Genomic DNA, 14,603 nt, shown 5'->3' with positions numbered 1-14,603 from the left:
AGCTTTCCACATGAAGAACATGGTCTGAACAAAGATTTCTTACTAGAAGACATCCTTACTGACAAAAACTGAGCAGAGCTCAGGGAGACTCCCTGTCACACGACGTGCGGTAGAAAATCTGAGGTGAGAAGCTCTGAGGAGAAGGTTCTAGAGAGGGGCTGACGCCTGATTGGCTGGAGTTCGGACTTACATAATGACAGAGATAGACTACAAAGGTCTTTTGTCTCTCTCCATTGTATTCCTATGGAGTTTTTTCTCTTATAGGTACACTATGTGTGTTTTACACCTATATGCACTAATTATATGATTACTTATGTATATATTTTACTATATATATATATATATATATTGCTATTTTATTTACCGTGGGACTCCCACTCCGACGACGGGGAATATTCAAGCATGTGAATCTATGAAAGACACCCTAATACTGGAGAATTAACAAACCCTGGGTACCTTTAGAATCCCCATGATGTTGGGGGGGGGGGGGAGGGGCCTAGCAGCAATGGGGTTAAAAATACGTTTTCGAAAATGCGAGACCTATTGGATTACAAAGGCTTGTTGTTTACAAGCACCCATGCTGCACTTTCATTTCATTTGTAAACTTTATTCGACAGTAAGTCATAAAAGTATCGCAATATACATAAAACATGATACAAGTCATAAAAACAGTTATAAATAATTAAAATTTGTAAAAAGCAATTAAATTTCATATATTTAGTGTCGAGTAGGTTTCTTAAAAAGGGGATGTACAAAAAGTAACCATGGTTCAATAATTTGTAACTGGTGCAAACCTTGGCTCTAATTAACCATGCCCATTTCAGGAATTTTGCCATAGCCAATGCAATTGGGAGGCTAGGATCAGAACGTAATATTCTTAATGCCTCTTCATGTTTCCGAACCCCAATGAGACGGCATATTGGTTTGACCCATTTATTTCTTGGGGCTACATACAATGGACAAAAAAACAGGAAATGGCTCATTGTCTCTATCTTGTCCTTACATTTACGACATTTGTCACCATCAGTCCCCGCCCAGCTAGACATAAATGCCCTTATAGGGAGGGATCCAATCCTGAATTGGAAGTAAAGCTTTCGATCTAATGGTTTCTCTATTGAGTCCCAGTAGGGTTCCAATAATGGGTAAGATCTAAATTTGAGAAAACGTTCTGTGAGATGGGCAGAAGCATTTACATAACACTTTTCGGTAAAAATCATCTCCCAATAAATCTTCTTCATTTCTGCCTTGGAGGGAAAAACAGTGTTAGTTGGATCATCCCACAGATCCCTCAACCCCATTTTCCCTAAAAGAGAACCAATTGATTTCAACCACTTAATTTTGTGAAAGCTATCCTTCTCAATTACATCCTTAAGACCCCTTGCGTAATGATACAGTTCCTCCGTAGTCCACAACCTACACCAAAATAATACTGGTCGCAGCATGGCAAGGTCGTACACAGACTTCTTGCCAAGATCACAATACAGGGGGACTAAGGGGGTACTTTTGGGGACACAAGTAACTTTCCTCAAAAACTCATTTTCTAGGGTTGCCAATTGCTTTAAATTGGAGAACCCCCACAACTCGGCGCCATAAAGAACTGAACCCAAAACTTTCATCCCATAGATCTCTAAAATTGATCTGATTGGTTTAGTGAAAGAGGACTTAAATCTTTTGAGTAAAGCGCCTGCTTGTTGCTTAAACCTCAATATACTTGTGTCTAACTGCATATTCCAGCTCATATCACACTGGAGGTTAACCCCTAAATAGGTGAAGGCATTAACCCGCTCTAATCGGCAATTGCCCATATATATACTTCCTTTGAACCGTTTTATTTGTTTTGGGCAACTAGGTTCAGTGAGTACCATAAATTGTGTTTTAGCACTATTAATTTCGAGCCCTCGCATATCGTAAAAATCCATAAAGCGCTGAAGTACCTTCTGAAGACCACTTGGAGTTTTAGAAAGTATTAGAGTGTCGTCCGCGAACATAAGGACCGGGACACACTCACCTGCCAACACAGGGGCATCAGTTGGGACCAGGGAGAGGTATTTAGCCACTCCATTTATAAAAAGTGAGAACAGGGTAGGCGCCATGACGCAACCCTGTCTCACTCCCCTCTCTACCGGAAAAGCATCTGTAGTCTCCCCCTGCCTACCCCATCTAACTCTTGCATAGGTGTCCTCATGAAGGCGAACAATCAAAGATAACAATTCCCGTGGCATTTCTAATTCCTCCAATACCTGCCAAAGCTTCCCTCATGGGACAAGATCGAATGCTGCCTTTAAATCCACGAAAACAGCATATAATGTACCTTTGCCCAATACCACAACGCGCCAGTACAAAAGAATAAATCTAAAGACCTGATCAATCGTACTAGTCCTTGAGCGGAACCCGGCTTGCAACGGGCTGAGGATATCCCCCTCTTCCATCCAGTCCTGTATCTTACCAAGGACCAGACGCCCCATTAATGTTTGTGAAGAGTCAATCAAGCTAATAGGCCTATAATTACTCGCTAGAGACTTATCACCTTTTTTGTAAATGGGCACAATTTCTGCTCCTTTCCAGGTATGAGGGACAGCCATCCCCTGGGCAATAGCATTAGCTAAATAACTAATATATACTCTCCATCTCACTTTATCACTAAGGAATAAGTCCACAGGTATACAATCCATCCCTGCAGCTCGCCCTGCAATTACAACATTCAATGCCATATCCACATCCCCTAGGCTAAAAACGTTACCTTCATAAAATTTAGGGGCGAAAGTCGTCCCGCAACAGTTACCTTCAGTATTAGCATACTGCGGCTTAAAATATTCGACCCAGGAATTTTGGGGTACGTTATTTTGTGGGCTATCCACAAGCTCACCACCTTCCCATTTGTAAATATCCCAAAAAAGTGCCTGGTACTTTGTTAAGCATTCATCTTTAAGATTCAGCCACACTTGGTCATCCAACTCTCTTTTTGCCCTACAGGTTATTTTCCTGTAGTTACAACGGGCTGCTCTAATTGTCTCTAAATTTCTTGTTTTTAGTGCTAGACTCAAGCCAGCCCGAGCGTCCCTGCAGGACTTATTGTACCACCTCTTGGGCTTTTTGCTCACCATGGGCTTAGTAGTACCAATTTTACAAAACTTAGCTTTGAGATTAATAAACAATTCGTTATGATCATGCTCAAATCGGCAGAACTTCAGCCCAGAATACGCACCATCACCCATCTTAGATAATACCTTGTCAAGCTGAACATTAATGGCGATAAGTGTATCAGCTTGTTTACTCACTATGGACCATTTAAGGTGCCGCTCATCATTTGATAAGATAGTCTGGGGGATAGGTAAATCTTCGCTGGGGGAAGCTCTGCCCTCAAGCCCTAGCCTAAATAATGCAGCAAGAGGGTTATGGTCACTTTCATCACGAGTCCTAACTTCCATGTCCACCAGGGTATGCCAGAGCTTCAAATGGACGAGTAAATAGTCGATATTACTAGACCTTAACCCATTGTCGTAGGTTTTTACTCGCTTCTTATCAGACAGAGTCCGACCATTTGCGGCTCTTAGTTGGTTACCTAAACAAAGTCCGTTCAAAAACAGCGCTGCCTCAGTCCATTTAACTGATGGCCCTGCCTCCAATTCAGGGACACCCCATCTACTGTCCTCCTTTTCCAGTATGTTAGTACTTCCCAGACCTAGCGGTTCAAAAGTTGAGTTAAAATCACCCGCAATTAATGGTAACATCCCATCTGGCTGAGATTCAATCAGGGATTCTAAGGCCAAAAAAACTTCAGATTTTTTCCCTCCTGGAACTCCTCGGGCATACACATTAATAATACCAATTTTTAAGTCACCCAACACATCAAGCCTAACAGCCATAATGTCACGATGCCCAGACGAGATTAATTGAATGCCACAGCTTAAATGCTGTTTGATCCAAATTATCAATCCTCCCATGGGGCGACCCCTGGGTCCTCTCACAGCAGGGACATAAAAATTCAGATAACCTGGGTTATAAACTGGTTCAACAGACCAGGTCTCTTGAAAGAGACAGATATCAAAATCATTTATAAATTCAAGCCAGCACGGAGAGGCAACCTTAGACCCAATACCAGCAAGATTCCACGATAACATTGAAATCAATCCAGGTGTAATTTGTTTACCTTCATTAATTACAATCCTATCCACAGTGGAACACGGGAATGTCGGCAAATATGCAGCTATGGTGAGTGGTTCCTTACTAGGGGCATTTCGGCCTAAGGTGAAACAAGGGTGTGTCGTTAGACACTCACCTATGGTTTGGAGTTCCTCATATAGTACATCCCTAGTAATGATAGTACTAAAGTCAGGCTTCATATTCTTAACCGTAAACGATGAATTAACTACCCCGTGTGGGCAAAAGTCTAAGGAGGGATCAATGCCTGAACATATAATTGTACACTTGCCCCAGGACTTAGCCCTCCCTCAGCTATAGCTATAAAAAACAGTCATTTGTTCCTCACCTAACATTGGATGCAACTCAGGGGATCTATTTAAACTACTAAAACTAGTAAACTCACCCCCTGCCTCCTTTTGCTGTCAGTCACAATCCTCCAATCCGGACAAGGCCGAGAACCGATTAAATAAGCTTAGATTCCGTACAACCGGGTGGCTAAAACGATCGTTCCATAAGGACATTTTACTACATAGATCTTGCACAGAAGCATAAAAATAAGTTAAGGGGAGTGATTGAATCCGAGATCTGGAATCAGTTTGTGGCCAGTTACAGATGTGTTCAACACATCTCCTATCTCTAAAATTAACAATCACACAGTCCCCCCCAACTGTTTTTATACTTTAACCTACCCAATTTACTCTTCTCACGGACAAAATCTCGGCCCTGTTATACACGCGCAACGGCCTATTTGCATTTAGCCAAAATGAACACTTATTTTTGAGCTCTGTATGTGTCTCCCTCTTGCCCGGTCCCAATGATGGCACACCTGCCAATATAACCACATAGGGGACAGATTCAGGGGGGAGATCTACAGTAGGTAGGTTAGGTATCGCAAACTCTGCGGGTTTAGTTGGTGTAGTAACCACATTAGATGCCAATTTACTTAGCCCCACATTTTTGCCCTTAGCTCCCTGCTCAAATTGACTGGCCTCAGCAACTTTTTCTGGAGGAATTACAGCACAAGAAAACACAGGCTTATTTACAGCAGGAGTGCTACCACTATTTGGCAATCCAATACGAGTTTTACCCACAGCATTTTGGCAATGGGATGACATCTGTTTGTTTGGTTGCTCGCTAGTCCGATTACCCAAGGTCTGCTGGACTGATACTAGCGAAAGTTCAAGACATGAGAGTCTAGACTCAATGCGGTCCAGTCTTCCATAAAATGGATGAATCGTCTTTTTAAACATTTCTTCCATTTTTTTCCAAAACAAAATACCCAGAGTCTCTCTCAACACCCAACTTAGGGGATATTTCTTTGTTTGCTAGACAAGGTGGGCCGGAGCAATCTTTATTTATAATACTCTCCTTAGTTAGTGCATCATTTCCCTACTTCCTTTTTTTACCCTTGGGTTTCGTTTGTATTGATGTTTTATCGCCCAAACTTTTGTTTTCCACAAACATGCCCTTAGTTTGTTTCGTCACATCCTTTTTGGCTACAAGTGCTGATCTGGTTTTGATTATAGGAGAAGTCAAAGGATTCTGAGAGGGGTTTTTTATATTCTTCCCCAAAGTAGCAATAACCTGTTTGGCCGGAACCGCAATAAGGTCTTTAGTAGAAACAAGTGGGCTTCTTATGGCTTCATCCAAGGAACATAATGTATCATCTGGCTCGGTGTCAATAAAGACAGGAGATTTAACCCCTGCCAGGCTTCCCATAGATGACCGTTTGTCAAATACAGTGTCTAGGGATAGCCTTTTTTCTGACAATTCGATATCTTTAGCCAGAGTTGACGACACCCGTATAAGGAAATTGTCCAAAGTGCCCAACATTGAGCCAGCACTAGTCACACTGCTGTCTCGTAAAATTGTTGTAGTAACAGATGTCATAGTGGATGCTTTCAACCTCTACTGTATTCGCAATAGATCTTATGAAGATATCCGGGTAGATTTAACACGGACTCTGTAATAGGGCAGGATGATAATGATGAGCCTCACCTTATATTGGACGTAAGAGAGATGGTCCGTCCCGTCCTTAACCGGTCTTAAACGGGCCCGCCCTTGGCCCGGGCTTCGCCCGGCGCACGTCCGCGCGCGTCCGCGCAGCGGAAGTGATGATGCGCTTTGTAGGCGGCGAGAATCAATCAGCTACAGGTGAGGTACACCAAGCCCCCTGGGACACGTAGTCCTGGTCCCGCTGCACTGCTCTGTAAACAACGATGCGGCTCCCGCGCCGGCAGGAGCGGCGAGGTGCTTTGTAGGCGGCGAGAATCAATCAGCTACAGGTGAGGGACACCAAGCCCCCTGGGACACGTAGTCCTGGTCCCGCTGCAATGCTCTGAAAACAACGATGCGGCACTTTCATGTTAATAGAGGCCACGCCCCTTTCTTTAGATGAGCCTTGTCTAAATAAGGGTCCATGGCCTCTACTAAAGTGAAAGCACGGTATGGGGCATGTTTACCAAAAAAATAATGTGTTTGTCAAGTTGACAAACAAAGACTTTTTTTGTAAAAGCGCCCTGTGAAAGCGCGCATGACGTGCTGAATGTTGCAGGAAAGCATGTAGTGCCTGCGTTAGGATAAACCATTAAATAGTGCTTACATAGTAAGGATAATGTTACTTAGTAAGCATCTGTTCTTGGCATATGGAGCTGTAGATTCACATTCTTTGCATTCTCCCGCCATCTAGTGTTGGGTCCGGATGTTTGCAAGTTGTTTTTGTTTGAAGAAGTCTTTCCAGTCACGAGGTAGGTGACTCCTCCTTTCAGAAATAGTACGCATGGCCATCGACTCCATTGTTAGATTGTTTTCCCGCAGAGGGGGAGAATGGAGTTAGTACGTGTAGAATAGAGATCCCCATGCATATGAATGTGGATTAAGAACTACAACAACTACAGGAGACCGGGGAGGTGGGTGGGCGCATGTATATCTACAGCTCTACATGCAAAGAACAGATGCGTACTGGGTAAGTAACCTTATCCGTTCGAGGCATGTGAGCTGTAGATCACATGCTTTGCATAGACTTTATAGCTGTGAACTTCCAAAGCGGTGGCTAACCTGTAGCAGTTGTAGTTGTTTGAAACAGAGTTTTAAGTACTGCTTGGCCTACATTTGCCTATTGTCTTGCTAACACATCTTCACAATAGTGTTTGGTGAATGTGTGCGGTGTAGACCACGTTGCTGCCTTACAAATATCAGCTAAGGGAATATTTCCCAAGATGGCCATAGTAGCCCCTATTTTACTAGTAGAGTGCGCTCTAAGGGGTACTAACAAAGTTCTCCTTGCTTTAACATAACATGTTTGGATACATTTTACAATCCATCTTGCAAAACCTGACTTAGATATAGGATTGCCCTTGTGAGGTGGAGAAAAAGCAACAAATAGTTGCTTTGTTTTCCTAAAATCTTTGGTTCTTTTGATGTAGTTGAGTAAAGCACGTCTAACATCAAGTGTTTGTAGGGCTCGTTCTGCTACAGAATCAGGTTGAGGAAAGAAAATAGGTAACTCAACTGATTGATTGATATGAAAAGCAGAAACTACTATAGGGAGAAATTTAGGATTGGTGTGAAGAATCACCCTATCTTTGTGAAGTTGAAAGAAAGGCTCTTGTATAGTTAATGCCTGAGGTTCATCAACTCTCCTTACTGAGGTTACCGTTATGAGGAAAGTAACTTTCCATGATATGAATTGCAACTGCCATTTGTGCATTGGTTCAAAAGGTGGACCCATTAGCCTTGTAAGGACTGTTTAAGTTCCACTTTGGAGCAGGGGGAATATTTGGTGGTATCACCCTTTTTAATCCTTCCATGAAGGCTTTAATCATTGGTACTTTGAACAGAGATGAGTGTCTATTTTCCAAGTATGCAGCTACGGCTGCTAGATGTAAACTAATGAATGAGTAAGTCTGTCCACATTGCTGTAAATGCAACAAATAACAAATGATGTTCTGTACAGAAGCATCAAGTGGACTGATGTTGTTACAATAGACAACAAACCGTTTAAAATTTGCTGCTTACCATGCTCTAGTAGTAGGTCTTCTAGCCTCTTAGAGAATATTCATACAGTCTGGTGGCAGCTGTAAATAACCAAACTCTATGACTTCAGGAGCCAAATAGCTAGGTTGAGTTCTCTGGGATTTGGATGTCTAATTTCTCCATGGTTCTGAGTGAGGAGACAGGGTGTGAGATGTAGCATTTGAAGTGGAACCACTGAGAGTTCTAACAGGGTGGTGTACCAAGGTTGACAAGCCCATGTGGGTGCTACTAAGATCAGTGTGAGGGATGTTTGTCTGAGCTTCTGAACCAGTAATGGAATTAGTGGGAGGGACGGAAAAGCGTAAGAAAATATCCCTGACTAATTCATCCATAGAGCATTGCCCTTGGATGCTGGGTGTGGGAACCTGGACGCGAAGCTTGGGAATTTTGCATTGTGTACTGTGGCAAACAGATCTATCTGTGGAAAACCCCATTTTTGAAAGTAGGGAAGAAGAACTTGGGGGTGAAGTTCCCACTTGTGTACTTGCTGCCTGTGTCTGCTGAGCAGGTCTGCAATCTGTTTGTCTTCTCCTGGAAGGTGTTCTGCTAGTAGATAGCTTTTGTGGTGAATCGCCCAATTCCAAATGCTTTGTGCAAGGCACGACAGTTGGAGAGAGTGAGTCCCTCCCTGTAACTGTAGGTAGTACATTGCGGTCATGTTGTCTGTGCGAACTAAAACAGCCTTGCCTACAAGTTGGGTGAGAACAGCTTTGAGTGCTAGGAACACTACTAGAAGTTCCAGGTGGTTGATGTGGAGACGTTTGTGATTGTGTGACCACAGTCCCTGTACTGTGTAATGTTGAAGATAGGCACCCCAACCTGTTAATGATGCCTCTGTTGTCAGTATACTCTGTGGAATTGGGTCTATGAAAGACCGCCCTTTTGCTAAGTTTTGAGGGTTCCACTAAGTTTTGAGGGTTCCACCACTGCAGAGAGCGATGAGTGAGGCTGTCTACCAACACTAGATTGGTTAATAAACCCTGTGACTGATTCCACTGACTCGCTAGACATTCTTGCAGAGGACGCATGTGAAGCCTTGCATGAGGTACGATTGCAATGCAGGATCCAATCATTCCCAGCAGTTGCATGAAGGCTCTGGCTGGTAATGATTGGTTGGGTTGGAACTGTAATAGTATGGCCTGAATATTGTGAATTCTCGCTACATTGGGAGAGGCTAGAGTTTTGAGAGTGTTGAGGGAAGCTCCCAGATAAGATTGCACTTTGTGCCGGACACAGATGAGGTTTGTGCATTTATTGTAAAACATAACTGGTGAAGTAGGTGCACTGTTGTCTGAATGTGTAGAATACTGTTCTGGTAAGTGCAGCTTTGAAAAGCCAGTCATCCAAGTAAGAGTAGACATGTATACATTGTCTTCTGAGATGAGCAGCTACTACTGCAAGACATTTGGTGAACACTCTGGGGGCTGTGGTGACGCCAAATGGAAGTACCTTGAACTGGTAATGTTTGCTTGCTTTCACAAACCTGAGGTATTTGCGATGAGCGGGATGAATTGCAATATGAAAGTGGGCGTCCTTTATATCTAGAGTAGACATAAAGTCACCCTGCTGCAAGAGAAGGAAGTACTTGTTGAAGAGTTACCATGTGAAAGTGCTCTGACAACATGTATTTAACTCTCGGAGATCTCGAATAGGTCTCAAGGAGCCGTCTTTTTGGGAATGAGAAAGTAAAGGGAATAAACCCCTGACCCTTGGTACTGAAGTGGGACTGGATCTATAGACCCTTTGAGTATTAAAGATTGCACTTCTTGTTGAAGCAAGTGCTGGTGGTCTGGTGATATCTTGTGAGATAGAGAAGGAATGTTTGGAGGATTGTTGATAAGCTCCAGGCAATAACCATGTTGGATAATTCCAAGCACCCATTTGTCTGTTATGGACTTCCAAATGGGGAGAAAGTCTTGAAGTATTCCTCCGACAGGTGTGGAATAGTCTGAGGGAAGTGTTGGGAAGTCACTGTTTGCTTAAGGAAGGGGAAGCACGAGGTGTTTTGTTTTCACCTCTACCCCTGGGACTTTTCCCCTATAACCTTGTGGCGCGGTGGAGAAGCAGACAGGGACGCTAGTGTCAGTTTATGCAGGTTTATTGACAATACAATAATGTCAGGATGGTTTGTCCACAAAATTGGTTGTTCAAGGAGGTTCTACTGGGGTCATACAGGAACAGGCACAGTCTTCTTCCTCTCTTCCGTCAGAGAGGGGGGGGTGTTTAGTCCTTTTCTCCCTCTCGCGCATGTGGAGCCACGCCCCTCCTGGGACATGGCTGGCCTCTGCGCAATGCCGAATAGGTCCCGGCTCCCGCTCTGGGTCGTCCACACGGCTGGTTTCCTGGCGCTCCTGCTCCGGCGTCTTTTCCTCTCTGCACTCGCTTCTACTAGGATCCTGAAGTCTGGGGCTCACGAAGAAGGTCTGCATACTCTTCTTTTCTTCCCAGGGCTCGTCCTTTCACGGCGAAGCTGCTCCACACGAACGGCAGCTAGGAGCCCCTTCTTCCTCTTTGTAAGCGACCGAGTCACCTGACCAAGTCACATGATCAGGAAAGGAATCTTCAAGTGTGTGTTCCTTAAAGGGACAGTCCTTGTTCTTTTCCAGAGTCCCGTTCTGAAAATAGAGGAGAGGATAGGAAGATAGGTAAGGGGGAAAGTTATCTGTGACAGTGTCTGACGATGTAGGTGGCAGCAGTTCGTCACACACCTCCTCTGAAAAAGCCTCTTGTGAAAGAGGTTTGGGAATTGCCGTTGTAGGAGAAAGTGTTCTGGTCAGTGTCTGTGGACGTGAACCCTCGTCTATAAAAAGAGCACCAAAAGGAACCTCTATCGGTGGGAGATTGAAGCGCTCCCATCGATTTTGCTACATCGTTGTCCTTATTAATTTTTTTCGAGTGCTAGATCGACTTCAGGGCCAGAAATATGCTTTTTATCAAAGGGTATAGCTAGGAAGGATTGTTGGACTTCAGGTTTGAACCCTGATATCCGCAACCATGCGTGTCGTCGTAGTAAGATGCTAGTATTTACTTTTCTAGCTACGGTGTCAGCTGCATCTAGAGCGCATCTGATAGAAGCATTAGAAATTAATTTGCCTTCCTGGACTAAATCCTGAGCCTTTGCCCTATGCTCCTCAGGGAGGAACTGAAGTAATTGTTCCATTTCGTCCCAGTGGGTTCTATCATATCTTGCTAGTAAGCCCTGTGTATTAACGATACGCCATTGGTTAGCTGCTTGTGCAGCCAGCCGTTTACCCGAAGCATCGATAAGCTTTGATTCTTTATCTGGGGCGGGGGCATCCCCAGATGCTTGATTGTTAGCCCTCTTTCTAGCATTTGATACCACTAAAGAATGAAGTGGTAATTGACCCTTGATAAAAACAGGATCTGTGGGGGAACATTTATATTTTTGATCTACTCTAAGAGTAAGGATTCTGGCACGTACAGGATCTTTAATAATATCGTATGTGTGCCTTAACATACCCTTGAGCATAGGCAGTGTATGACTGGACTTATGTGATCCAAGAGTGTCAAAGAGAAAATCTTCCTCTAAAGACTCATTATGTAGCTCCACCCCGTGGTATTCTGCTTCTCTAGCAATACGCTGTTGGTAAGACAGATTGTCATCAGGTGGAGATGGCCTGGCAGGATAAGGAACTGGGTCTGTGTCCTGTGGAGGTTCAGTTGTGCAGTTCGTCCAAGGATCTGGTAATTGTGCCTTGTCAGTGTCACCTGTGTAAAGAAGAGGTAGAGGAGACTGAATCTGTAATGGATCAAGCTGTGGAGGAGAGGGAGGAGGAGGTGATGGTAGTGTATGGAAAGGACTAGTGCCTACACCGTTTACTTGAGAGGAATTTTGCATTGAATATCATCCTCAGAAAGCTTATGCTTAAATTGTGTTTTCGCATGGATATGCCCTGTGTCAGGATGAATGTAACGTTTTTTCTGTTTTGGATCCAGTTTAGGATGTACAGTGTCTAAGTTTGGATCCAATTGTGTTGTAGGCAAGTCTTTGCTTTTCATCACCAAAGCTTTCGGAGTCGAGCCGGGATGTCCTTTCGGTGCAGAGGGTTTCGACTCCAGGGGATGTTTCTTCATCTTCAGTGTCGAAGGTTTCGGTTCAGAACCCATCTTGGATTTCGAGCTGGAAGATTTAGGCTCAGAAGTGGGCTTTGGCCGACTCGGAAGGCTTTTCAGAGAGTTTTGGGGCCGAGTCATGAGGCGGAGCGCTGGAAACCTCTTCTCGGTGCCAACCTTGGCCTTGACACAGTGGTGGTGCCAAAGCTTAAGATTTCTTAGGGGCAGTTGAAGGGGGAGACAAGGTGTCTTCGGTACTCGCGTCCCCTTATCTCTGCGTCATATCATTGTCCTCGAGGTCGATCTGTAAGTTTGATCCAGAGACAGACGCAGCTGAAGTCCTATCCTCCTCTGCCGCTGATACCTCTTCTTGTTCGGAGTCATCGCTGAAGAGGTCCGGTGTGACATTCAACTGCTACATCTCTCGAGCCAGACGATCACGGACAGTTTTCTTTGACCTGAAGGATTGGCACACGACGCAGTCTTGCTCTTTGTGCTCGGGGGATGAGAGAGTCCATATGCGGATATTTCGCCTGGCAAAGGGGACAGAATTTAAATGGAGTCCGTTCCATCAATGACGAGCTGAACGGACGCGGATATGCCGGAAGGCCGCCCGCAGATCTTGTGGTCGAAATGTCGAAGTTTCTTGAAATTCAAATCGAACCGTGGAAAGAGAAACGGCGTTTGAAAACAATACTGTTGAGGTAGAGAGAGTATGCACCGAGGAGGAACCCGAGGATCGATTCCCGAAGCGGAGCGCAGCAATACCCGTCTGAATCCAATGGCGGAAATAAAACATCCTAACAATGGAGTCGATGCCCATGCACGCTATCACCGAAAGGAGAAGTCACCTACCTCGTGCCTGGAAAGACTTCTTCGAACAAAAACAACTTGCAAACATCCGGTCCCAACACTAGATGGTAGGAGAACGCGAAGCATGTGATCTACAACTCACATGCCTCGAACATAAGAAGTACTGTATAATAACAGAAGTAAAAGGGCCAGTCTTCATGGGAAGTTACAAATGAAGACAAGCCGGTACTAAGGAGGAACTAACAAGACTATTTATGAATGAGAAGCCAGCATATATGATGGACAATGACACAAGCCAAATGCAAATATGGGCTTCAAGTGTCTCGCAGTGCATGCGCTGCCCCGCTGCCCAGGCTTGACCTAAAAAGGAAGCCTGTACACAAACATAGAGTGTGGCCTATGAAGTTTATCAATAAATAACTGGAAAGAAAAGCTTGAGAATGCCCTTATATTTGAAAGGGCTACTGGTGGTCAGATCTCAGTCTCCTAGATCTGTTAGGATGCATGTGTGTCCACCCCCTTATAAAAATCAAGGGTAATACTGCCAACTGTATTTAAAACTTACAATGAATCTTACTGGAAAACTAGTATTGACCGGATTCTTTCCAAACATTTAGGAACATTTTGAATAGCACAGGTATGAATGCCAGTATAAGTAGGCGTAATCTTCCTAGTGGGGCAGCTTACTCGGAGAGCCAAGAGTAATACAATATGGACACTGAAGTAGTACAGCACAATAACAGTTTGATTTTTTTCTCTTCTTGTTTTCTAACACCCAATTATTGGTTATTACACAGTATAGTATAAGTGCTTGGGACTCTAGTGAGTCATCAAAGTAGACATAGGATTAATGGCTGCTTTAAAGCCAGATAGAGGGAATCAGGAAACAAAAAAAGGCAAAAGCATTACAGTTCTATATTTAGAAATGCCTATTTTTGACTAGACACTGTAGAGTCAACTTGGAAAACTGGGAGTTAACTAGGAGAGCTCTATTAGTAATAAATACATTAGGAATTCTTGCTGAGCACACCTGCCATGCTGAAAGTATATTGGACTATTCACACTATCCTCTTGTAAGTCAACGTTGGCGATTCTTCTGTCAAAGAGGATATTCATCTTTGTCCACATTGTGCACTATATCAAATCTGATCATGCTTCTTTTTTATGTGATTACACAACTAAGTATTTACACATTTTTGCCATCCATTTCAAAATAGAGCACTAACTAAAGCATAAAACAATTTATTCACAATCACTTACTTTTACTGCCATTATTTGTCCACTAGGTTTGTGGATCATTTTGTTGACAGAACCATAAGCTCCCCGCCCAATTTCACCAAGGTCCTTGAGGTCCTCTGCAGTAAAATCCCAGTTCTGTTCAGGGGAGAGTTTCAATTTCCCTGATGATTCAATACTATGGGTTCTTAAACGCTCTCTGTGAAAAAAAAGAATAGTCATTTTGTAAAATTATAACAGTTGGGCTTAAGTCTATTTAGTCAGTACAACTAAAAGAAAAAATGCACGTCTATCAAAAAATG

At 43.7% G+C, this 14,603-nt stretch overlaps 1 protein-coding gene across 10 annotated transcripts in view; it reads right to left on the bottom strand.

Annotated features, from left to right (window-relative positions):
- MAP2K4 (mitogen-activated protein kinase kinase 4) overlaps window positions 1-14,603 on the bottom strand; it is an 834,137-nt gene that overhangs the window by 609,995 nt on the left and 209,539 nt on the right. For all 10 annotated transcript variants that reach the window (XM_085616757.1, XM_085616753.1, XM_085616758.1 and 7 more), the window contains one exon: window positions 14,326-14,500. In XM_085616757.1, coding sequence (XP_085472883.1) covers window positions 14,326-14,500 — 175 coding nt within the window. The remainder of the gene's footprint in view (window positions 1-14,325; window positions 14,501-14,603) is intronic.

Source organism: Triturus cristatus, chromosome 7 (assembly GCF_964204655.1).
Source record: "Triturus cristatus chromosome 7, aTriCri1.1, whole genome shotgun sequence".
Lineage (NCBI taxonomy): Eukaryota > Metazoa > Chordata > Amphibia > Caudata > Salamandridae > Triturus > Triturus cristatus.
The sequence above is the reverse complement of the archived record's forward strand: the minus strand, read 5'-3'. Positions and strand labels throughout refer to the sequence as shown.